General features: G+C 46.0%; 1 protein-coding gene across 2 annotated transcripts in view; it reads left to right on the forward strand.

Moving 5' to 3' along the window:
- Window positions 1–25,045, forward strand: part of LOC105032943 (E3 ubiquitin-protein ligase IPI1) — a 130,302-nt gene that overhangs the window by 104,436 nt on the left and 821 nt on the right. For both annotated transcript variants that reach the window (XM_010907546.4, XM_010907547.4), the window contains 2 exons: window positions 24,436–24,461; window positions 24,568–24,958. In XM_010907546.4, coding sequence (XP_010905848.2) covers window positions 24,436–24,461; window positions 24,568–24,958 — 417 coding nt within the window. The remainder of the gene's footprint in view (window positions 1–24,435; window positions 24,462–24,567; window positions 24,959–25,045) is intronic.

Consider the following 25,045-nt stretch of genomic DNA (forward strand, 5'->3'; position numbering starts at 1 on the left):
CCACAGCCCTGTTAGGGACAGGGGGAGAACCTCGCCCTAACTTGAGCAAAGTCGAAGGCCTGGTTCTCTTTAGACCGGATGGGGGGAGAGGCCCTACAATGCCCATATGTACCCCCACAGCCCTGTTAGGGACAGGAAGAGAACCTCGTCCTAACTTGAGCAAAGTTGAAGGTCCGGTTCTCTTTAGACCGGATGGGGGGAGAGGTCCTGTAACGCCCATATGTGCCTCCACAATTCTGTTAGGGACAGGAGGAAAACCTCGCCCTAACTTGAGCAAAGTCGAAGGCCCGGTTCTCTTTAGACCGGATGGGGGGAGAGGCCCTGCAACGCCCATATGTGCCCCCACAGCCATGTTGGGAACAGGAGGAGAACTTCGTCCTAACATGAGCAAAGTCGAAGGCCCGGTTACACCTAGACCGGATGGGGGAAGGGCCCAGCAGCACCCATATGTGCCCCTACAGTCGCATTAGGGACAGGAGGAGAACCTCGTCCTAACCAGAGCTGAAACCTGTTACGACAGAAATAGGGGAAGAACCTCGCCCCGACACCAATTAAGGTCTGGTCATTCAAGATCAGATGAGAAAAAGGGGGACCTTCCCAGCGGCCCCTTCGCAATAAGACTCCGTCCGGACTTCTACGGGAGCCGGACTTCGCCCTCGACTTTGATCGCAAGAAGACTCCGTCCGGACTCCTACGGGAGCCGGACTTCGCCCCCAACTTCAATCGCAGGTAAACTTTGTCCGGACTCCTAAGGGAGCCGGACTTTGCCACTGACTTTAAGTGCAGGTAGACTTCGTCCGGACTCCTACGGGAGCCGGGCTCCGTCCCCGACTTCAACTGCAAGCAGACTCCGTCCGGACTCCTGCGGGAGCCAGATCTCGTCTCTGACTCCGGCCACGGGAAGACTCCGCCCGGACTCCTACGGGAGCCGGGCTTCATCCCCGACTTTGACCGCTGGTAAGCTCCGTTTGGACTCCTACGGGAGCCAGACTTCGCCCCTGACTTCAATTGCAGGTAGACTCCGTCCGGACTCCTACGGGAGTCGGACTTCGCCCCGACTTCGCCTACGGGAGCCGGACTCCCGCAACCCCACCAAGAGCAGAGGGAAAAATCCCACTCGAAAAAGAAAAGGGGGAAAGCGGAGAGGAGTTAAAAAGGAAAGCGATGAAAAATGAAAGCGACGGACTACGTCAGCGACGAATGGAAAACAAACAGCATCAAATATGCAAAGAACCTCGTCTCAGCAAGGATTGGGGTTCTTATCAAGAAGCCCAGCTTTCAAGAAAGCTCTCAACGCAAGTCCGAGATAGGACGACTTCCTCAGGGTGACGAGAAGCTCAGACCTCCGAGCTTGAGCCCTAATGAGGGGCACCAAGCCCGAGCGGCCCCAGACAAATCTGCGGCCTCAGACGAAAGGACGGGCCGATGCGATGGCAATTGGGTACCTTCGGACGACGCAAAGGCCGAAAGAAGCACGGCAAGCAACAATTCAACACATGAGTAAAAGAGGTTGCAGAAAATCTCCTTCTCATATTATTTATTAAATATGCATTATAGAGCCATTAAGGCTGAAGAAGAAGGATGATTGGAAAGGCGAGCCGACGTGGCCACAACCAGTAACCTCCGGACGACCTCAAAAAAAAAAAAAAAAAAAGAGAAGGGAGAAAGAAAGAGAGAGAAGGGAATACAACAATAACAACGGTAAAGGAAAGAAGTTCGGCAGGCAGTAATTCGACGCAAAGTGCGGACGAAGTAACAAAATCTCCTCATTTTTCGATTAACAAGATGTATGTTACAAGACCCGGAGGGCCAGAAAAAAAAACATTACTACAAGACTTGAAAGGGATACATCGGAGATCACTTCAAGCTGTCGACTTCTCTTTCCGGTTTCGTCCTTCTCAGCAGTATTTCCCAGTGCATGTGATAAGCCTCTCGGCTCTCGCCCCCCGCCTCGTTCCGCTCCATCGTCGAAACCCCAATCCTAGGGAGAAAAGGATGGGATAGAATTCAGGGGGCAGCAAAGGCAACGGCAGCGACGACGACGACCTGCTTCAAGAAGAATCGTAGGTACCCCGGAGGCCGCGATGGCGCCGGAGACATGCGCCACCACCGTGTGCTCCACGACAACCACCGTCCTAGGTGTTCCGGCAAGGTCGGCATGCGCTACTTCCACCGTCCCCGCAACAAGTCTACTGCCCCACCGTCGGCACCGACCGCTTTTGGTCCCTCGACCCCGACGACGTCAAGAATCCCGCCACAGCTTGTGACGACAGCTCTGCCCCCTTGACCGGTGTCGCCTCGTTCGGCTACTTCGAAATTCTCGGGCGGAACACCCTCACCGGTGGTCCCCGTTATTAAATCCCTGTTGTTGAAGGAATTCTCCTTCGAGCCCCCTTTAAGGAAACGGGAACCCTCGGTGACAGTTTGACAGCCGGAGAACTCGCAGACCGCTGTTTTCCTCACACTCCTCTTGGTCCGTGGCATCCTCTCGAGGTTGGCCTTCGGGGCGGGGGCTCCGGCGGGAGAACTCGGAGAGGCTGGGGGACTGAAGGCGGCGGAGAGCCGGCGGGGATGGCGAAGACTGGTGCGAAGGGCGCTCGGAGTCGAAAAGGGCACCGATGGAGTGGCTGAGTGGCTAAACTCTCAGGCGGAAGAAAGGTGTCGACCCTCAGCGAAGTGAAGCCCCTGGAGGAAAGGCGGGGGCTTAAATAAGCAACAGGGCCTGGTGCAGTTATGGTGGCAGATATCCCTAGGCCAACCAGTGCCCGCCACGTGTCCCACTCACCGCGGCATAGGGTTGACCATTCGCGGACCACTATGGCGTGACGCTTAGGATTACGCCCTGGTGGGAGTTCCGAAAGGACTTTTCGGATCGCCCTAATCGGAAAAAGGCTCCAGCACGCGCGCATTAAATGCCAAGATTTTCGAGGGCGGTCGTGTGCAGAATTCAAGGAAACGACTTCGGCTGTGAAAATTTTTTGTACTTCCTTCGCTCGAAGCACGAACTCGGAAGTAGGGGGACTGGTGTTGGGTATAAAACCCCCCAGCCGAAGTTCGTGTCAGGAATGACCCCACGGGGATTCTACCGGCATCCGACCTACGGCGGCAGGGAGACTTCGTCCGGACTCTTACGGGAGCCGGACTTCATCTCCAAATTCAACTGCAGGTAAACTTCGTCCGGACTCTTACGGGAGCCGGACTTCGTCTCCAACTTCAACTGTGAGTAAACTTCGTCCGGACTCCTACGGGAGCCGGACTCCGTCTCCAACCTCGACTGCAGGCAAACTTCGTCCGGACTCCTACGGGAGCCGGACTCCGTCTCCAACTTCGACTGCAGGCAAACTTCGTCCGGACTCCTACGGGAGCCGGACACCGTCTCCAATTTCAACTGCAGGCAAACTTCATCCGGACTCCTACGGGAGCCGGACTCCGTCTCCAACTTCAACTGCAGGTAAACTTCGTCCGGACTCCTACAGGAGCCGGACTCCGTCTCCAACTTCAACTGCGGGAAGGCTTCGTCCGAGCTCCTACGGGATCCGGACTTCGCCTCCGACTCCAGCTACAGGTAGGATTTGTCCGGGCTCCCACGGGAGCCGGACTTCCGCCCTGAACTCCTACTGAAGGTCTCGGCCAAGATTCCTCGACAAATGATCCCCATCCGGGCTTCTGCGGAAATCAGACTCCAACCGAACTTCAGCCGACAAGTCTGGACCCCCTGGCAGGCCGCAGTAACAGCCACGATTCTGCTCCACTCCCTGCGGCGGATCCTACGCGGCTCCATTACTCCTTGACAGGCCGCAGTAACGGCCACGATTCTGCTCCACTTCCTGCAACGGATACTCTGTGCAGTTCCACTACTCCCTGGCGAGTCGCGACAACGGACGCCGCTCCACTCCCCGCAACTGATTCCATGTGGCGAGCTATGGTGATAGCCACGACTCCACCTCATTACTCTTCATGATAAATTCCTCCTGGTCTCGTACGGCCCACGACGAGGCGATCATAAACAGTCGCTATCAATCCTCTGCTCCCCCGTCTATAAAAGGGGACTCCAGATACGTTATTCTCTAAGCTCTATTTTCTATTTCAAAATTTTGCTAAAATTTTCGTTCGAACACTCCATTCTTGTTGAGGCAGAGAACTGACTTGAGCGTCGGAGGGTCTTGCCGGAGCAACCCCACCTCCGGTTTAGACTTCTTTTGCAGGTCCTGGCGGCGACCGCGACTCCCTCGACTCTAGCTTCTCTGGCGCAGGCGGATTTTTGCACCAACAGCAGGTATTACAACTCTCATGTTTGAGATAAAGAATTTAAGATCGGCGATCTGGTGTTGCATCGTGCCGAAGTATCACAACCAAATGAATGGAAAAAGCTATCTCCCAATTAGGAAGCCCCATATCGAGTGGACAAAGTCGTTAGGCCCGAAACTGACCATCTGAAGCAACTAGATGGAACTCTGCTACAACGATCTCGAAATTCGGACAATCCACAGATATATTATCAATAAGTGTAAAAAAGTATTTTTAATAAAGTCCCTCTTTTCCTAATCTACAAATTTGTAGATAAACAAGGAACTCTACTGAACCACAAGGAACCTTGCCCATGCCCCACCGACTTCCTCGAAGATATCTTAAGACGGATATAGGTATGAGAAGGATGCTTCATCATTAAGATGGATATAGCCATGATGATTTTCTCGAAGACACTTCGTCCCAAAATGAATATAGCTACGAAAAGGGTGCTTCATCGTGAAGACGAATATAGTCATGATGATTTTCTTGAAGGCGTTTTGTTCCGGGATGAATATAGTCACGAGAAGGGCGTTTCGTCATCAAGATGAATATAGCCACGATGACTTTCTCGAAGGCACTTCATCCCAAGATATAACCATGAAAAAAGCGCTTCGTCATGAAGACGAATATAGCCACGATGACTTTCTCAAAGGTGCTTCGTCTTAAGACGAATATAGCCACGAGAAGGATGTTTCGTCACCAAGACAAATATAGCCACAATGAGTTCTCCAAAGCACTTCGACTCCACATAACTACAAGAACACTTAACGACTTTGATGACCAAGGAGTAATTTGAACCTCGAAGATCCAAAATGTGGTGAGAAATCCTTCGATCTCGGGGCCACGTCCAGTCTAAAGGGAGGCCTAAGCTACTTAAGGAATAAAATTTTCACTAATGCATCCACAACAAATCGCCCTAATGATATAGAGTCACAAAATCAACTAACGATTGCGAAAAAGGTAAAATTCAGCAACAAAAATAGAAGACGAAGACAAGCAAATAAGAACAATGTAAAATTTTATTAACTTTAAAAGTCGAAGTGACTTGACTAAAGTATTTACAAGCCAAGCTGGCAAAATGAGATTTGCGAGTCGAAACGGCGAACAAATACAAACTTATGGCTAATCTTGGGCTTCGAGAGTTGGATCATTCCTCACTTGCAAAGGTCCTTAATCATTACCATCCATTATGCCTACGACAACTATCGGAAGCTCTGAGTCATTAGGAGGTAGCTCCTTAAGGAGGTTGGTGTTAATCTCGGGGAAGAGCCGCTTGGTCAGGGATTTGCATTTCCTAAAGCTGAGCTGGTAAGCTGTTAGGGATGACTTCAACACCCCATGAATGAGTTTGACCTGGTTTGCGATGAACTTAGCCTCCATTCGCTCGACTTTGCCCTTAGCAAAGTTGACCGCTGCCTTGCTCGCCGTCAGTTCCAACTGAAGCTCTGCTACTGTCGACCTTTCTCCACTGACTAAATACTCCAAGGAGGAGATCCTCTCTTGTGAATTCATTTTGGAGCCGGACTATCTTCTTAGCACACCCCATCTTGCTTCTTCGACTGCTTTACCTGAATCAATTAGATGTTTTAGGGCCGTGATCCTCTCCCGAGCCATGCGAAGTTTGTTGCGAGATCGGGTGATTATTTCGGCAGTTACCCATTTCGCTTCCTCGACCGTCTTGTCTGATTTTGCATAAGCTTCGGCTAGGTGCTTCTTCGAGACATATGACTTGTTTGTTTGTCTAATATTTTTTTAAAGTGCTCTATTTTCATAAGAGCCTAGGTGCAAGCTTTTTCCCTCTCTGAAGCCCTTCGACTTGCCTCGGAAGCCTTCTTTGCCTCATAGGCCTCCTTTTTCAAGAGCCTCAATGTGGGCTCTAATAGACAGAGCCACGACTTGTAGAAGGGGTTCGGCATGATGATAAGCAATCTTACAACCATAATGCCCACATTGATTAGACTGTACGGAGGGGAAATAAGCACACAATAGAAAAGTTAGAAGTGAATCGTAGAGGTAAAAAAATTCTTTTATTACATGAAACATCCGTCTTTACATGATGGGTAAAACAGAAAATATTACAAAAAAAAGGAGCCTAAGCGGAAGTGTTAGGGACCTCGAGTTGAAGAACTTTTGAGGTGGTTGTAGGAACTCCTGCCTCTGCTATGAAAGTCTCCTCGGTGGCTATCAACACTGGATGAGGTTAACTCCCTCGACAGATGCAGGTCCTGGCTGAGGTTGCTCAATGATCGGTTCGGTCGAAGGCTGGTTCTTACTTGCCTCTTGTCTAGAAAGGACATGTCTAGCACAGGAAGGTGGGCAATTATTCTTTGGCGAAGCATGTCCTGCCCCATGAAGTCCTCTTTGGCGAAATTGGCCTTTTGCTTGGTATACTCTGATGAAGTTCGGAATGTCTCGACCACTTAACGATCGGCATTAGTGACCTCGTCGGCCGCTCGACGCTTCTCTCTCCTCCTAAAGCTTAGCCTTGGCTTTCATCTGCACAGCTTCAGCTGCTGCCTTCGCTCCTTTCACCACCTCAGCTACCGACTGCATAGCCTCAACTTTCTCTAGCGCCTCTTTAAGGCGCTTTGCTTCAGTTTTTGCCTTGGCCTGCGATCGAAGGGTCTCGATCTCCTTATGGACCTTGGAGGCCTCGGACCTCGCCACCTTTATCAAATTGATAAACAAGGCGATGTAGTGATTGAGCTACAGAAACAAGCAAGTTAGCTGTTGAAGATATGAAGAAGAAAAGGGGTTCAAAGAAACTTATCCGAATAAAACAATCAATGGCGTCCCTCTGCTGGATGCCCAGACCTTGACCCTCCAACTGTTCAATGTCCGCAGGAAAGAGGATGCCCTAAAGCAGATTTTACACCACTCGGTGGTCTGCTAGTGTGGAACTTGATGGCAAAATCGAAGAAATCTTTGGCCCTTGGCTAGAGGGGGCAATTGGTGTCGAGCCGACCCTTGCAGCTCGAGAGGATAGGGGTGCAGCCTGGGGGTTAGGATCTGAAGTCGAGGAGGATTCGAAGTTGGAGGTGTCGGACAAACTCTCGATGCTCGAGCACGTACCGAAGAGGCCAGCACCACCCCGATCGAAGGACCTTCCCTATCAGGCTGCCTCGCCTGAGTGGTTGGAGTCTGATGTTGCTTCTTCTGCTTGACCATACTTGAGGTCGAGCCTGAAGCCTCTTTTCTTCAACTTTAATTTCTTCAATGCCTCAAGTTCTTCGTGCCGCATTTCTACAGCAAATCGAAGTAAATCAAAAAAAAGTGAGGGGAAAGGAGAATGGAGAAAGAAAAATAGGTCGGCCAATGTGATCCTTATCTCGAGGGTCGGCTGTGTTGAGACTGATGTTGAAGAGAGTCTGCTCTGATAGTAACTCCAACAATGACGGAATTCGAAACCCGTGCAATAATTGAAGCATTGAGTGTTTGTCTCCCCTTGCATAGGAGCTCAAGGGCAAACTCCCTAGGTCGGCCCTAGCGAGCAAATCTCCAATCAGCTGTGGCTGAGCAAGAAACATAAAAGAAGCGCCCCTTCCAATCATGAATGGACTAAGAGGTGCCTCTGATCAAAGTGGAAACTCTCTTTTGGGGGGAAGAATATCACTAGTCATTGGCATAAGGATGCCTCTTGAAGGTAAAAAAGGATCGAAATAGGCAAATAGATGGACTCTTGGTTAGGAGGCAAGCAGCCAAGAAATCAATAATAAAGCACTAAGAGTTCGGAACCATCGAACTCAAGGCCATGTTAAAAAACTAGAAAAGGTCGACTATAAAAGGATGAAGAGGAAGTCTAAGATTGGCCTTAAACGACTCATACAGAGCGAGTTGACCAGGAGGAGGATTCCAGACCCGACCACTCGAGTCTGGGAGTTCCAATTTGTATTCAGAAGGAATCCCAAACTGGGCTCGGAGCAAGCTAAGGTCATCCGGATCCATTGCTAAAGGTAATTTTCGAGCATGAAGTCCTCAGACCCGTGCTTGGCATCTGGCTCCCCGGGGTCACCTCTTAAAGGAGGATCGGAGAGAGCTCACCACCTCTTTCACTGAACTACTCATCCTAAAGATAATGGACAAGATGGATCCTGAAAAGAAAATGAGAAACAAAGGACGAAAATCTCACCAACTCTCTGATGCGATGACTCAAAAGCTGTAGGCATGATTTTCTGTTCCGTGTCGAATTGATCGGTACACTCCGTACCGTACAGGATCGACTGGCATGGTTTGGCCGACAAAACCAGTATACCAAAGGGAGAGGGAAAGAGAGGGAAAGTGAGAAAGAGAGGAGAGGGAGGGAAATCCTAGCCATCGGAGGCCGGCGGTGGCCCACTGCGGCCATCAGAGGGCTTTCGCGGCTCGATTATTGCCCAATTGGGCTTTTACAAGAGCAAGAAAGAGAGAGCTCAGGGAGGCGACGTACGGACGGATGGTGCCTCCATAGTGAGATCCTCGATGGCTGACGAGCCCACGTCGACAGGCTTGAGGGCGGTCGAGCAGGAGGGCCTCCGCGGCTCCATCCCCTTTTTCGAAACAGAGGTTTGCCCCCCGTTTCGGATTTTTTTTTTTGATTTTAACACGAAGTCGGCTACCCAGTTGCCGTTTTCATGATTTTTTTAAAAAATTAGGTAGAGTTAGCAATCGGATTGTCAGCTTCATTTTTTTATTTTTTTTTAAAAATCTATTAAATAGTGAAGCCGGCAAAAAGTCGGCAAATGGTTTGCCGGCTTCACTTAAGTTTTTGTTTTTTAAAAGAATCGTAAAACAGGGGCATTGCCCCTGTTTCACGTTCGCAACACCGCATGCGTGGACTGCGCCGTCCGACGGCCAGTCAAAGGCCATCCAATGGCACCTCCGGCTCCTTCCCCTCCTTTTTTTCTTCCTCTTTATTTCTCTCTCTTTTTCTTCTCCCAGTTCGCTTTCTTTGCCTTCATTGGTTCGCGTCGGTTTGGTATGGTATGAAACTGTATGGTATCGTACTGCCGACCGGCTGATACGGCCATCAGTACCGGTTTCGAAAATCTTGGTTGCAGGAGCACCATTTTGCCCAAGAATCGCAGGTGCGGCATGTGTCTTCGGTGGATATGACCTAACTTGTACTCCTATGCCTGACCTTAGCTCAGACTTGGGAGTAAGGGGGCATATATTATGGGTAGAATTCTGGTCCCCGAACTGAAGATGGGGTCGGCCATTGACCCACACATCGATCACCGTCTAGCACCCCAGCCGTCGACACTTATCGTTTATAGCCTGTGTCGGGCTTCGATCCACGCTTTGGTCGCTGATCCTTGCACCAGCTTCGACCCCTATCTCCATGCCTATGAAGCTTCTGGTCTACACCGGCCATCGATTCTCACTATCAAAACAACCTTTATGCATTGGACACCGATCCAGGCCTTAGAGCCCCACATTGGCTCCACCCATGGATCTGCTTCTGATTCTTATCTCCAATAGCATGCGTGATAAGACACCAATCCACACCTATTTCGTCTCCTATGTTGATCTTTATATTTGGAAAGATTGATAGAACTTCCGTGCAATCCCTCCAAAATATGTGACCGCTGGGAGCAGCTGGTTATCGGCCGGATAAGGCAACCGCAACCGCCCGATCTGAGAAATCAGATCGAAAATCCTAGAGCAATCCATCCAAAGGAGTCGGAGTGGCTTCCAACTCTTTCCTCTCATGGCTCTCGCCTCGATCTATAAATAGAGATAAACAGAGGACCCTCAAGGTATGTAAGTATTCTCCTCCCATGTGCTCTTTTTCTATTCTGTCGATTCCTGATTTGAGCATCGGAGGGTCTCCATTGGAGCCAACTCCAGCCGAGGACTTGTTTTGCAGGTCTGATTGCCATCACTTTGCTGGATGCCGCCTAACTCCAGCCCATCCAGCCCAAGCTGGGGATCTGCTGCAACATATCAAAGGTCATCACGAATTGGACAACAAAAATATTTATGCATGTGTTGATAATGTCAAAATATGTTATACGGACTCTTTAAATATTTTTTAAATGAGGCATCATGGACTTTGTTATATGCAAATGATCTTTTGTTGGTTGATTATTTTTGAAGAGGTGGATGTTAAATTGTAAAGAAAGTTCTAAGTATATGGGTTTAAACAATTTAGAGTTCGATTGCTGTTTCACATATCATTTCATCCATCATTGCTACTTTGTGTGATATTTCCTTGAAGTACATTGAAATTGAATATCACATGAAGAGATTAATTACCATTTCCCTTGTTATTGCTATTTTCTTGGGCACTAACACACACTCTCCACATCTCCTGTGCTACATTACCTTTCTTAATAAGATTCACTCTGAGTTAAAAGGTAGCAATAGTGTAAGTAATTCTACATACAATTACTACAATGATGGAAGAAAAGGCATAGTAATTCAAATTATAAGGTTTAAAAAATAATATGTGAGAATTAGATTTATGAGTCACATTATGAAGCTATTAAATAATTAAGAAGAGGTTTATAAATTTAATCAATATATAAAAGCAATCCATCCTCACGCCAAGAGGTTGAACCATTGAAGCAATTATTTTACTTACATGGCTGATGCAAAAATTTGAAATGAAAAGTGTAGGAAAGGAATGATCCCTAGAAAGCTTATCCGGAGGCCTTAAGGGCAATGACATGATGTGTGAAGATACGAGTAGGGAATTAGCAAGGATATTCTACGAGGGGCCTCATGGCATATCTTATAGGCAAATAGGTTAGTGATGATTAAAAAGTTGAATTTTACACCAAAGATCAGAAAGTTATAAACATATGGTTTCACTATTTGCCGGGATAAATAAAGGACATGGAATGCTACATTAGACCATGGAATAAACTCATCAAATAAGGAACGGGGTATTTGCTGAACAGATTTTTGGTAAAGTCGTTCCTTCGGCAAGACTTCCTCCAATTGAAGTACGGTTTGTTGCAGTGAAGATGTGCTTTTGGAGAGAGATAGATAATGTGTATCAAAGGGTGTCCTGCCATTGTGGTTCTAGGGAGGATTAGATGTTCACAGCTTTGCTCCCATGTTTAAAGAGGCTATTTGTTTCAAACCTGCGATGCCTAGGCTAGAATGGCATTGTTGCATCGAGGCCATAGGTATGCAATATTCATTTTACCCTATGGATCATAATGTTTGGGCATGGGGATGTATGGGCCTTCACCCTTGTCTTAATCAATAGGCTTTTTCCCATCTATACAGAGTCATAAAGATGCAGGTCCAACTGGAATCAAGAATGGTGTATGAACAGTGATTAAATAACACAAATGAAATCAATGGTTGTGCAGTAAAAGGACATTTAAGAGCCTGAAACAAGTAAACTATGTGGCACTTGAACTGTATTACAACTTGAACTGTATTGGAAAAGTTCACCATAAGTCAATTATGGCTAGTGAAGTTGTTCTTAGGTAAATGTTGAAGGTTTAGGAATAATGCATGATGGTGCATAGAATTTGATAAAAGTTGTAAAATGAAAGTTAATGATACTTTCAATCTGAAGAAATCTGGATTTACAGGAATGAGAAAAATAGAGCCATTAAGGGAATAAGGTAAGTGTTTAATGATTGACCAATATATTTTGATCAATATGCTTGGTTTATCCCATGATTTTAAGTATTGAATATATTTATCTTTGTCAACGTTCTTAGGTTGTGGCCTACCCATGTAACATTAGTAAAATGGGCAATAAAGAACCATGGAGGAATGGTTTTCGGTGAATGTGTAATTAGTGTTCACTTTGAGTTTGAAATATCCCTCTCATTTATAGCTCTTCATTGTCTACTTTAAAACCAATTAAGTCAAATTTATGAAGCTATTACATCTGACCACACCAATTCTATCTTCATAGGAAAATATAAAGAATGATTGCAGTTTAAGTGGTGGTTCTCTTGATTTTCCCATAGATTTGTTAGTTTTCCAAGATTTTACTTGATGATCTTTGTTATACTATTAAGTGGCACATGATGGTTATTGTTACGATGGTACTGTGGATACCTTGAATTAGTGGGCTATACCGATCCAAACACTGAGCTGAGATACACAGTCGAGCTATTTGCATTCAGTCTGATGCATGACCCATTTGACATGTAAGTTTCCTCTATTACTTCGTCAGTCAATTTCTTGGCATGTGCAGCGATTGTCCAGCCTAAGTGGATAAGCTCAGATATAACTGACTCTCCATAATCTTACAGGAGCAGATAAGGGCTAGAATATCTTGTCCACAACAACACATCCAACAATCAGACAATCTCGGAACCGCACGTTCCCACGATTGTTCAATCGTGTTCTCTATAAATAACTAAAGCCCCAAGGATCCAGGTAAGTAATTCATCTCAGCGAATCACTTACTGCTTTTGCTGTTCGCTGATTCTTGACTTGAGCGTTGAAGGGTCCTCATCGGAGCAAAAATCTTCAATCGAGATTTTATTTTGCAGGTCACTCCAGCATCTTTGCGCAAGGCCCAGTCGCCCACCTTCTGACCTCAATCGGAACCAGCAGCAACAGATAGAGGAAGGGCAAATCTTACATCATGGCACCAAAGAAAATCATAAGTAGGCAATCGGGGCGATTTGCCGCCTCTAGAACCGCCGTCGGCGTCAGAGAAAGCCACGCATCGGCATCGCAACAACCAGCCCCTTCGTCGATAATGCAGTCGGCCTAAGGTGTCACTGAGGACCAGTTTGCCCTATTGGTTGATCAGGTTCCGGCGCTGACGGTGGTGGTCGGTGCTATTCAATAGCTTGGGCAGATGCAACTGCCACCCTCTCAAGTCCCTTGGTCCCCTCGGCAAAGTTTGGATTGAGGAAGGCAGACTAGGCAAAGTCAGCCCCAGAGCCCTGATCGTAGGAGACGCTCGCCAACTCCTTGATCTGGGAGAGATTTGACTTCGGGATGGTCACTAATTTCCCGAACAGATGCGCCTGCGGTTTGTGATGACAGGATGGACTGCCAGCTCCAGGAGATGAATCGTAGAATTAGAGGCCTTGCAGCATCAAGCCCTAGAGCAGGCCGATACTTCTGATTTCCGTGTTGACCCCCCTTTCATCGTGAAGATCTTATGGGAACCCTTACCGGCAGGGTTCAAGATGCCGCACCTGGAAGCTTACAATGGGTCGACGGACCCGGCTGATCATTTGGGGAGTTTTAGAACTCTTATGTTGTTGCAAGAAGTCAGTGATGCAATCTTGTGCCGGGCCTTTCCGACTATTTCAAGGAAGGCGGCTCGAGATTGATATTCCAGCTTGAAGTCCGGCTCTATTCATTCTTTTGATCAGATGAACTGGATGTTTGTTGCCTATTTTGCTACAAGAGGCAACATCGGCTGTCCTCTTTAGTACATATTAAACAGAGGGAGGACGAGTCGATCCAGGAATATACAACCCGCTTTAATGCCACTGCACTAGAAGTTCGCGACTTGAATCAGTCAGTCATAATGACAGCCTTCTAGGGAGGGCTTCAGAGAAATGCCCTTCTTTATTCTCTGGAGAAGACATATCTGCGAGACTTTGAGGATATGTTGAAGCGTGCGGAGAAATTGCACCAATTGGAAAAAATAGAGGCGCCATTCCTCTGAGCATTAAGGGCCTTGGAAAAGGTCGCCTAAAATCCAGGACTTCCCCCCATCGTCAAACCTGATCTCCATCGAGGAACAACGGAGTAGGTCTCCTTTTAGGAAATGAAGCAATGATTCACCTCGGAGGTGGTACATTGATTATATGCCTCTGAATGCCTCTAGGGGGGAGATACCGATGGAGGTACGAGCTGAGCTGTCTTAGCCTCCGAGGATGCGGACGAACTCTGAGTATCGCGACCCAAACAAGTACTGTCTTTACCATTGTGACCACGATCACGACATTGAAGATTGCCGCCAACTCTGAGACGAGATTGAGAGGTTTATTTGGCAAGGGAGGTTGGATCGCTTTATCTGGAGGGGACCACCTCCACATCGACCTCCATCGAGGGGTGAGGGCTCAGTAACCACCCCCTTTGCCTCGACCACAGCCAGCATCGGCGCAGTCGGAGAGACGAGGTAGCCGGACAGGCGGTAGCAGAAGATCGACCCTCGAGGAGAGAAATTCACATGATAACTGAGGGATCATCTGGGTCAGCGGAGCTTTCAGAGGCAAAGAAGCTGAGGCTCGAGGATGGGCACGAAGATGCCATTATCTTCACCGAGCAGAATGCTGAGGGTGTGCAAGCCCCGCACAATGATGCGGTAGTTGTAACTGCAAATATTGCTGACTATAATGTACATCGTGTATTTATTGATAATGGAAGTTCGATTGACATTTTGTATTTGTCTTCTCCCAAATGGGATTTACTCCAGATCAAATTAGTAGATTTGACACTCCAATTCAAGGTTTCTTTGGAAGTTTGGTGATTTCGGAGGGGATGATCAGGCTGCCAGTCACAGTAGGCACCCCACCTCAATGAATGATGATTCAAGTTGATTTTCTGATGGTTAAACTTTTTTCAGCCTACAATGCAATCTTTTGGCTGTTTTAAGTTTGTGGACTTTAAAGGCCATAGTGTCGAATTATCATTTGATGGTGAAGTACCCAATAAAGAATGGAGTAGGGCAAATCTGAGGCAACCAGATTATGGCTCGACAATGTTTTGTTGCCAAGCTTCAAGTAAAGGCCCAATCCGAGCTTCCAATAGGGTTGGATGCCCGGGATACTCTGGCTGAGGAGTGTGCCCAGCCATTTGAGGACCTCCTGGAGGTCCTATTGAAGGAGAATTGATACTAGATAGTGAAGATCGGCTCACATCTAGATAAGGTAACAAAAGATCGACTAATCGCTCTTTTACAAAAAAATATGGATCTTTTTGTTTGGTCGGCCACGGACATGCCTGGCATAAATTCGGAAGTTATATTCCACTACCTGAAAGTGGATTCGACTTGTCATTTGGTGAAGCAAAAGAAGTGAAGCTTCATCTCGGAGCATCAGAAGGCTATAGCTGAGTAGGTGGACAAGCTAGTCAAGGTTGGCTTCATTAGAGAAGCAATGTACCCAGACTAGTGGGCGAATGTCTTGGTCAAGAAGACAAATGGAAAGTGGCGCATGTGCATCGATTTCACCGATTTGAATAAAGCATGTCCCAAGGATAGCTATCTGTTGCCTCGGATTGATTAGTTGGTGGATGCAACTTCAAGGCATGAGCTCCTCACCTTCATGGATGCCTTCTCCGATTATAATCCGATCTGAATGGTGCTTGAAGATAAAGAGAAAACAGTCTTTATTATTGATCGTGGGCTTTTTTGTTGTAGGGTGATGTCCTTTAGTTTAAAAAATGCAGGGGCTACCTACCAGGGTTGGTGAACAAGATTTTTAAAGATCAAAGGCCGTAATATGGAAGGTATATGTAGATGATATACTGGTCAAGAGTCGAGATACTCCAGATCATATTGCTGACCTCCAAAAAACTTTCGACACCCTTTATTGATTTCAGATGAGGTTGAATCCAGTAAAATGTGCCTTCGGAGTTATCTCTGGCAAATTTCTCAGATTTATGGTCTCGTAAAGAGGCATTGAGGCAAATTTCGAGAAGGTCAAGGCAGTCCTTTATATGACACCATCAAGAACTGTTAAGAGGTGCAGTGTCTGATCGGTAAGTATGCTTTGCTCAATTGCTTCATCTCCAGATCGGTCGAGAGATGTCTCCTTTTTTTTCAGACCCTCAAGCTATCAAAAGACTTCCAGTGGACTACGGAGTGTCAGAAGGTATTTGAGGAGTTGAAACAATATCTCAGCTTTGCACAATTGCTCATGAAGCCTCAGTCTAGTGAGGAGCAGCTACTATATTTCGCCATTTCTTCAGTGGTGATTAGCTCAGTCTTTGTCCGAGAAGGACGGATTCAGAAGTCCATATACTATACGAGTAAAATCCTTTATGATGTAGAGACCAGATATTTCAAGCTAGAGAAGCTAATATTTGCACTGGTCATCACAGTGAGGAAACTTCGGGCTTATTTTCAGGCTCACACCATTATGTTGCTTACTGATCAGTCGATCAAAGCCGTTCTCCATCGTCCGGATACCTCGGGATGGATTACGAAGTGGGCCCTAAAACTTTCAGAGCTGGATGTGCAGTACCGTCTGAGGCCTTCCATCAAGGCTCAAATGTTGGCGGATTTCATCCTTGAATGTACAATCCCGGATGGATAGAGCTGAGAAAGTGGAGAGAGCTCAAAAAATGCAGAGAATTCAAGAAGTTAAGTAAATGCGGGACCTGATCTTGAGGAACTATGGATCCTGCATGTCGATGGCTCATCGAATTCGTCAGGATTAGGGGCCGAGCTTATCTTAACCGATCTTGAAGGTGATGTGGTGGAGTACGTTCTGTGCTTCGAATTCTTAGCCACCAATAATGAGAGAGTATGAAGCTTTGATTGTAGGTGTAAAAGTCATGAAAGAAACAGGAGCTCGGTACCTGAGGGCCTTTAGCGATTCTCAGTTAGTAGTTGGACAATTCAATGATGAATACGGGGCCAGAGAGAAAAACATGAAGAAGTACCTTCAAAAGGTAAAAGAATTAACCTCATCCTTTTTGAGTTTTAATGTTCAATAGGTCCCTAGAGCGAAAAACATCAGGACAGACGCACTATCCAAACTGGCGATCTCATTACCCGCTGACCTAGAAAAAGAGACCTATTTTGAGGTATTAAAAGCCTCGAGCTCGAAAAGCACCTCGTTGTCTAGCAGGCTGATGAGGAATCCTGCTGGATAGATCTCCTGCTCAAGTATTTGAGGTCGTGCGAGTTACCGTCTGATCGCAAGGAGGCCCGGAAGATAAGGAAGCAAGCCGCTCAATATATCCTGTATGATGATAGTTGTTCAAGCGGTCATGCTTTTTGCCTCTCTTGAGGTACTTGCATCCGTTTGAGGCTGATTATGCGCTATGGAAGGTTCACGAAGGAATCTGTGGAAGTTACTTGGGGGTAGATCCTTATTTTATAAGATTTTTTGGTAGGGCTACTACTGGCTTACTATGCAATAAGATGCAAACAACTTCCTCAGAAAGTGCGATCGGTGCTAGAGAAATTTCAACATTCAACATCAACTAACAGCACTTCTAACTTCTATTAGCGCCTCTTGACCATTTGCTCAGTGAGGAATGGACATTCTTGGTCCTTTTCCCCGGGCATTAGTCAGCACAAGTTTCTTCTGGTGGCTATTGATTATTTCATAAAGTGGGTAGAAGCTAAGCCTTTGGCCTGATAATCGAGACAAGAGTAAAAGATTTTATCTGAAAATCTATTATCTATCAGTATGGTCTTCTTAAAGTGTTGATCATAGACAATGACAGATAATTCAGTGGTGCTTGACTTCACGAATTCTGTCAAGATCATTGAATAGAGCATCGCTTCACCTCAGTAGCCCACCCACAAGCAAATGGAGAGGTGGATGTGACAATAGAACTCTCCTACAGGGCTTAAAGGTCAGGTTAGATTGGACAGGGAGATCTTGGGTAGATACGCTCTATCACATGTTATGGGCTTATCGGACCACTCAGAGGATCCCAACTGGCGAAACTTCTTTCAACCTCGCATTTGCAACTGAAGCAGTCATTTCCATGGAAGTTGGACTTCCTTCCCTCAGAGTTGAGCAGTACAATGAGATACCAATTTGGTGTGGCTTCGGGCCAACTTCGACTTGATCGAAGAAAGCAAGGAGCGTGCTGCTATAAGAATGGCTGCCTACCACCAAAGAGTTTTCAAGTATTATAATGCTCGGGTCAAGGCCAAAGAATTCCGAGATGCCGACTTAGTGTTACGGCGAGCTAAAATTTTGCAGCCCACTGAGCAGGGGAAGCTATCATCCAATTGGGAAGGTCCCTATCAGGTGGACAAAGTGATACGTCTTGAGACCTATCGGCTGAAGCAACTCGATGGAACTCCATTCTCCAGGCCATGGAATTCGGCCAACCTGTGTATGTATTATCAATGATGTTGTAATATCATGTTACTTTATATATGAATTTTTAGATTCATCAACTTGTGTTTGGACACAAAAGCGGTATGAAAGGTCGAAGCCCTTATACAATGAACTTTACTGAAGTTCCTTTGTTCAGAACTATTTTTACAGAGGTTGCTTTGATCGGAACTAATCCTACAGAGGTTGCTTTGATCGAAATCATTTTTGCTCAAGTTTCTTTGTTCGAAATTATTTTTATCAAAGTTTCTTTGATCGGAACTAACCTTACAAAGGTTCCTTTGATCGGAACCATCTTTGCTGAGGTTCCTTTAGTTGGAACTAACCTTACAGAGGTTTCTTTGATCGGAACTGTCTTTGTTGAAGTTTCTTTGTTCGGAACTGTTTTTACTAAAGTTCCTTTGATCGGAACTAACCTTACAGACATTTCTTTGATCGAAACCATCTTTGCTGAGGTTTCTTTAATCGGAACTAACCCTACAGAGGTTCCTTTGATTGGAACTGTCTTTGCTGAAGTTTCTTTGTTCGAAACTATTTTTTTTTCAAAGTTTTTTTGATCAGAACTAACTCTACAGAGGTTCCTTTGATTGGAACCATTTTTACTGAAGTTCCTTCATTCAGAACTATTTTGTTTTCAAAGTTCCTTTGATCAGAACTAACCTTATAGAGGTTCCTTTGATCGGAATAGTTTTTGCTGAAGTTCCTTTGTTCGGAATTGTTTTTACCAAAGTTTCTTTGATTGGAACTGACTTTATTGAGGCTCCTTTTTTCGGAACCATAGTTCCTTTGATCGGAACTGTTTTCGTTGAAGTTCTTTACCTTGGAACGGTTCTACTTAATTTCCTAAGATCGGAACCAAGTTCATAGCGAAGCTCAGAGTCCCTTAAGTCAGAATAGATTCATCTTGATTCCAGTGGTCGGAATTGAGTTAAATATCCTTTTGGTTGGGATAACCCATTGGAAATAATTAAAATGCAAATAGTTCAAAGAAGTACAAACTTCATTTTCAAAATTTTTACAATGACCTCGGAAGGTCCAAGTACAAAAAGAAAAATAAATAAAAAGCCTAAGGGACAACATCTAGTGTGGGAGCACTCATTGTGGCTGCATCGATTGCAGGGGGCTCCCAAACTTCATCCAAAATATCCAAATCCAATTCTGGATACTGGGCGGCATCCTTGTCGTGGACCAGCTGCTTCCCATCGATGTAAGCATCAGTGGCAAACTCAACTTTCTCGTCGTGATATTTCTCTGACACTCAGAAGTCCTCGATAGTCTTTGAGGCGGCGGCCTTGATCCGTGCCTCGACACCGCTCTCCACTGTTATTTTCTTCTTTACTGCCTTGATCGTAGCATTATTTTTTTCCAATAGAGCCTCAAGCTCCTTTATTCTTGCTGTTTGTGCTTCTTGGATGCTTTGCAGTCGGGAATTTTCCTTTACAGCTTCTTTTAGGGCGCTTCGGTGTCTTCAGTCCTTACAGCAACGTCGGCCCTCATGAGGCTTCTTCAGCCTCCTTCTCTACCTTATCCTTTGTCACCTTAAGCATTTCGATGTCGGCTTTGTGTTTCGTCACCTCTACTAAAAGCTCGCGGGAGTGCTCTGTATATCAATTCAAATAATGGGCGAGTTGAAAAATCTCGTATTAGTAACATAACGAGTGTATGCTTGGAATAAATAAAATTGAAGAAGCTTCAGCTTATCCGGATGAAGCACTCCACAGCTCCTTTCCTTACCGCCCCATGCGATCCAGCCAACAGCTCGTTTGTGTCGGCTGGAAGGAGCATGCCGATGAACAGTTCATACGTCAGCTTGTAATCTCTCAAGGTCGAAGCCTCGGGCTTTAGACCAGCCGGTGAGGTTCCAGAAGTCCTAGCTGCCTCGGTTGGTTCTTCTTCTAGGGAAAGGTCGATGATTTTAGAGGCCGGCAGGCTCAGAACTGCTTCTTCAGGGGCTCGATCTGTTTGGCTTCTTCGATCGCTATTAGAAACCAAAAAAGTCGAGCCAGATCGAACCCTTACAACTCTAAAGTCGTCGACACAGGGAGGTTCGGGTCTATCTGACCTAGAAGTTGGCAGCACGGGGGGATTACAAATCTTGATGTAGGTGCTCCGACCACCCGCAGGCTCTGCTGCCCTCTTTTGGTGGACCTTTTGCTCCAATAATTTCGGATCCATTTCCGCAAACAGAGCAATTTAGTCAGCATGAAAAACTAAGCATAAATCAAAAAACATATGGCTCCGAGGCAGGCGACCCGTGCGCACCTTGGGGATCGGTCTGGCTGATGTTGACATTAAACAATGTCTGCTCTGATAGAAGCTTCTTCTGCGTCGGGATCTTAAAGCTGCATAGGGTTTTCGACTCCTGCCTTAGACGCTGATCTAAGGAGGGCTCCTTCAGCACCTCTTCTCGAGGCTCACCCAGGCGACGAACCCCCAATCCTCATTTGACGTCTGTGAGATGGACAGAAATCATTTTTTCCAGCCGTGGACAGCGGAAGGAGCATCCTGGATCAGTGGGCGAACACCTTTCTTCTTTCAGGGTGTCACATACCACTACTCACGTGATCCGAGATGTCTCTTGAAGGAAAAAAAAGAATGAAAAAGTACGATGCTGGGATCAATCCTAGTTAATACGCACATTGCGGTAAAGCCGCAGATGTGTCGCCATGAATTCGGAACTACCGACCATGGTGACATCTCAAGAAACTGAAAAAGGGCTAAAAAAAGGATGAAAAGTAAGCCTTAGCCCAGCCCGAAAGCATTCCTCGTAGAGGCTCATCTGGTCTGGGGGAGGTTGGCAAACTCGATCGTTCAGCCTCAGGATTTTCAGTTGGAACTCTGAAGGGATTTGAAACTGCTCATAGAGCAGTACCACATCCATCTCCGTTAGTTCGGACTGGAATGCTAGCGGGGCGAAGTCGGAGCCTCCAGAAGAATCCATTCCCTTTGCAAGTAGCTCTGGAAGAAAAGGATGAAGAAGAAAAATATGTGGCGAGAGAAGACAAGGATGATTGGAAACTCTAGAATCCTGCGTTCAGTCTCGTCGAGGGTTTAAATAGACTCAAGTTCAAAAAAAATTTGTTAATGATACTTCTTCTCAGAGCATTGATTACTAGAGGTGTAAATCGAGGGAGTTTGAATGGATGCTTGACGTATGGCGACTACCAATTGGCTACAACTCCTGTCGTCGATATGGCAGTCAATACTAGCGGCAGACAAATCATGCCCTGCGCCACTTTCGAGGAAACATGCAGGGACGTGCGATGGTACTGCCACATGGAGGCAATTTGAATTTCAATTCTTTTGAAACCTGTACAACAGATAAATATTGTTGGAATAATTCATACAGCTCAGATCATAGCTCAGATTATGGCTCAAATCATGCCTTGCAATTTGGATCACAATTAAATGCTTAACTAGCATAGATCAGAATTTAGCCAATATGGTTTGAAATATTGATCACATTCACACATTCAAACACAGTGAACAATGATAAAAACAAATTTATTCATTTGCATGAAAGTTTGATTACAAGGCTCGATTACAAAAAAAAAGAAAAATACATCATTGCCTTGGAGCACCATCAGGGCGATTTGCTTCGGAGCAGCCTTCCTCAATGCCAACAATCCCTTCTATCTGGGTGGCTGCATCGACTTTATTCGTCTTAGTAAGGCATTGGGATATTTTTGCGAATCTTCCTGTGCCATCTTCCATCACGGCCTTTAGACTTTCATTCGAAAAGTTGGCTTGTAGAAGCTTGGCGCTGTCAACAGGAAGGTACACCCAAGCCATTATCTTGCAGGTATGGCTTATAATGTCGGCTCTTCTCGCCAATCGATCTATCCTTTTGAGAGTATTTGCAGTTAGAAGCTCCTGATTTGAGAGTCGGTGATAGAGGAAAGTCTTGCCTTCTCTTTCCTCTAACTTTTTCTTCAAGTGCTCTACTTTTGACAGCACCTTTTGAAATTTAGTCTGAGGTGCAAGCAGCTCCTGAGTCACCCGAATTCCCTTGGAAGCTGAGCCTTCACCCCTCTGAGATGTTTTCTCTCTGCGGCTTGATCTGTTTGAGCTTTTGGCCCTTTTAGTCGAGCTCCTGCTAGGGCTCCTTCGAGAATGAACATAGGAAGGAGGTAAAATTTCGACTCTTTTTTCTTTCGAGTGTCCTCTTTAGGCGCTCTATATCATCATGGGCTCGGTGGCAGTCTCTCTCAGCCCCAGACCTTTGCCTCTCGAGATTTTTGATCTTCTTTTCAGTCTTTATCTGATCATCTTGGTGATCGATTGTCTTTCGGGCTTCTCGGAGGGCCTCTTTAGAAAGGTCGACTTCTTTGGTCAATTCGACGTTAGTCGATTTTTCTTGCTGCAAAAGGTACTTTAGCCAATCTATCTCTTCTCTCACTATTGTAAGCTCAACGTCGAAGCCTCAGAGGTGGAGCCGATGAAGCTGGCCAAATAATGCCCTATCTATACAAAATTTGCACAAGGCCATGTGAGATTAAAATACTGCAAGTTGCGGGAGATCGAAAGAAGAGATCTAGAGATTCTCTACCTAAGCGAGAGACCTTAGGATGCCAGTCATTCGATGTTGAGCCCCTTGTCCCTCCAGGTACTGTTTCTCACCAGACGAAAGAAAACTTTTTAGAAACTCTGCCGCGGTCTTGAGACCCTTCGTTGCAAACGGAGCAGAAGGTGTTGGTTGTGAGGGGCTCGCTTGGGAAATAGTTTGGGGAAGGCACTGGGTAGGAATCACCTGCTCCAAAGGATCCTTAGTCTCCATCGCCGCCACCGAAATTTCTTTCGGATGATCGACCGCCTCTATCACCTGTCTCCTCCACTGGAGTCTCCTTTGTTGGAACTCCTTTAATGGAGCTTTGATCGCAGCCTCCAATGATGAATGTGTGGCCACAGTAGCTGGTTTGGTGGTCGGAACATTGATATCGCCACCTATTGGGGCTGGAGGACCAATGGACGAAACTCTGGCATGCCTCTGAGGTGACGCCAATTCAAGCTTCCTCAAGAATTCTAGATTCATCCTATCTCTAAGAGTCGCAGCGAGAATTTGGAGCGGAGGTTGCAGTCGTCTTCTTAGTGCACTCAAAAAGCAGATTTAAAAGAGAGCAAAGGAGAAGACAGAGCCGCCGTTGAAAGAATTAAATTCTCGAGAAGATCGCTTACTGAGTGGTTCCATCGATCGCGATCATTCGCAATAGCCCTACCCATCAGGTTGACTTCATCAGTCTTAAATGTTGGGGATACATGTGAAAACGTGAGGATGCACATCCCTAGATCCCAGGTATGATTTTAGAGGTACTTCTTCCGCTTGATCTTAGACTCAAGCGTAGGGGGATAGTGTTACGGTGGTACTACAGATACCTCGGATCAGTGTGATACTTCAGATCAGTGGGCTATGCCGATCCAAATATCGAGTTGAGGTATATGGAACCGAGCTATTTGCATCCAGTCTGATGTGTGGCCTATCTGACACGTAAGTTTCCTTCATTATCTCAGTCAATTTTTTGGCACATGCAGCAGCTGTCCAGCCTAAGTGGATAAGCTCAGATGTAATTGACTCTCCATAATCTTGCGGGAGCATATAAAGGTTAGAATATCTCGCCTACAACAGTATGTCCAACAATCCGACAATCTTGGAACTGTGCATTTTCATGGTTGTTCAACCGTATTCTCTATAAATAACTAAGGCCCCGAGGATCCAGGTAAGTAATCCATCTTAGCGAATCACTTATTGCTTTTGCTGTTCGCTGATTCCTGACTTGAGTGTCGGAGGATCCTCATTGGAGCGAAAACCTCTGGCCCGGACTCTGTTTTGCAGGTCACTCCAGCATCTCTGCGCAAGACCTAGCCACCCACCTTCTGACCTCAACCGGAACCAGCAGCAACAGTTATGTTTGAAGAATACAACTCCAAATTGGTACAAGCCCATGGGTCGTATCATGCATCAAATTCTGTGATGTCAATCCATCATGAGGTCGCCATAGGATTCTTCTAGCTTGGACCTTATTCAGAAGTTTCATGCATAAGAATTTCTCCAATTTAAACTACCATTACTAATATTGCATATTGCTTTTCCAGTTTAGTTTTTGAGAATATAACAATGCTTGGTAAATTTTTATACGTGGCCTATGTATCTTGATTCTTGATGCTAGTGAAATTGACTTCAGAGTTATTCTGCCTGCAGGGAAGGAGAACCCCAGCCAAACTCTTGTAAGCACTGTCTATTTCAGAGCAATAATTAGCATTTTAGAAAATCTTATAGTTATGAGTAATGTTATCTTTATATTGATTTTACTTGCTCTTTGCATCATCAAAGATCATGAATTAATGGGCAACTCAGCATATGGAGACCATTCAAGTGCTTCAAGTAGTTCACATGCATGCCCATACATGGCCATGCATGGGCTTCCTCATGCTACGCATGCTGCGCCTTCAAATTCTGCTGACTCTCTTCCAGAGAATGGTCCATTTCATCGACATCCAACTAGCTTGGGAGGACAATCATCTGCTGATATGATCAACTCCCACAGTTTTCCTGCAACAGAGCCACAAAACCATAACTGGCAGCAACAGCATTCCTTTTCATTTCCTTTGCCTGGAAACAGCGATCAGTCTGCATCTCAGTTTGGTTTGAGGTTATCTAGAAACGATACTGGCAGCCAGCAGAGATTAGGATCTTTTGTGCATCCCCACCCTCTTATGCATGGGTAAGTGCCACCATATATTTTTGTTATGATATTTACATCTTTTCCTCTGTTTCTCTTGAGGTCCTATATTATTGGCTTGACATCAGA

The sequence above is a fragment of the Elaeis guineensis genome, chromosome 8 (assembly GCF_000442705.2).
Source record: "Elaeis guineensis isolate ETL-2024a chromosome 8, EG11, whole genome shotgun sequence".
Lineage (NCBI taxonomy): Eukaryota > Viridiplantae > Streptophyta > Magnoliopsida > Arecales > Arecaceae > Elaeis > Elaeis guineensis.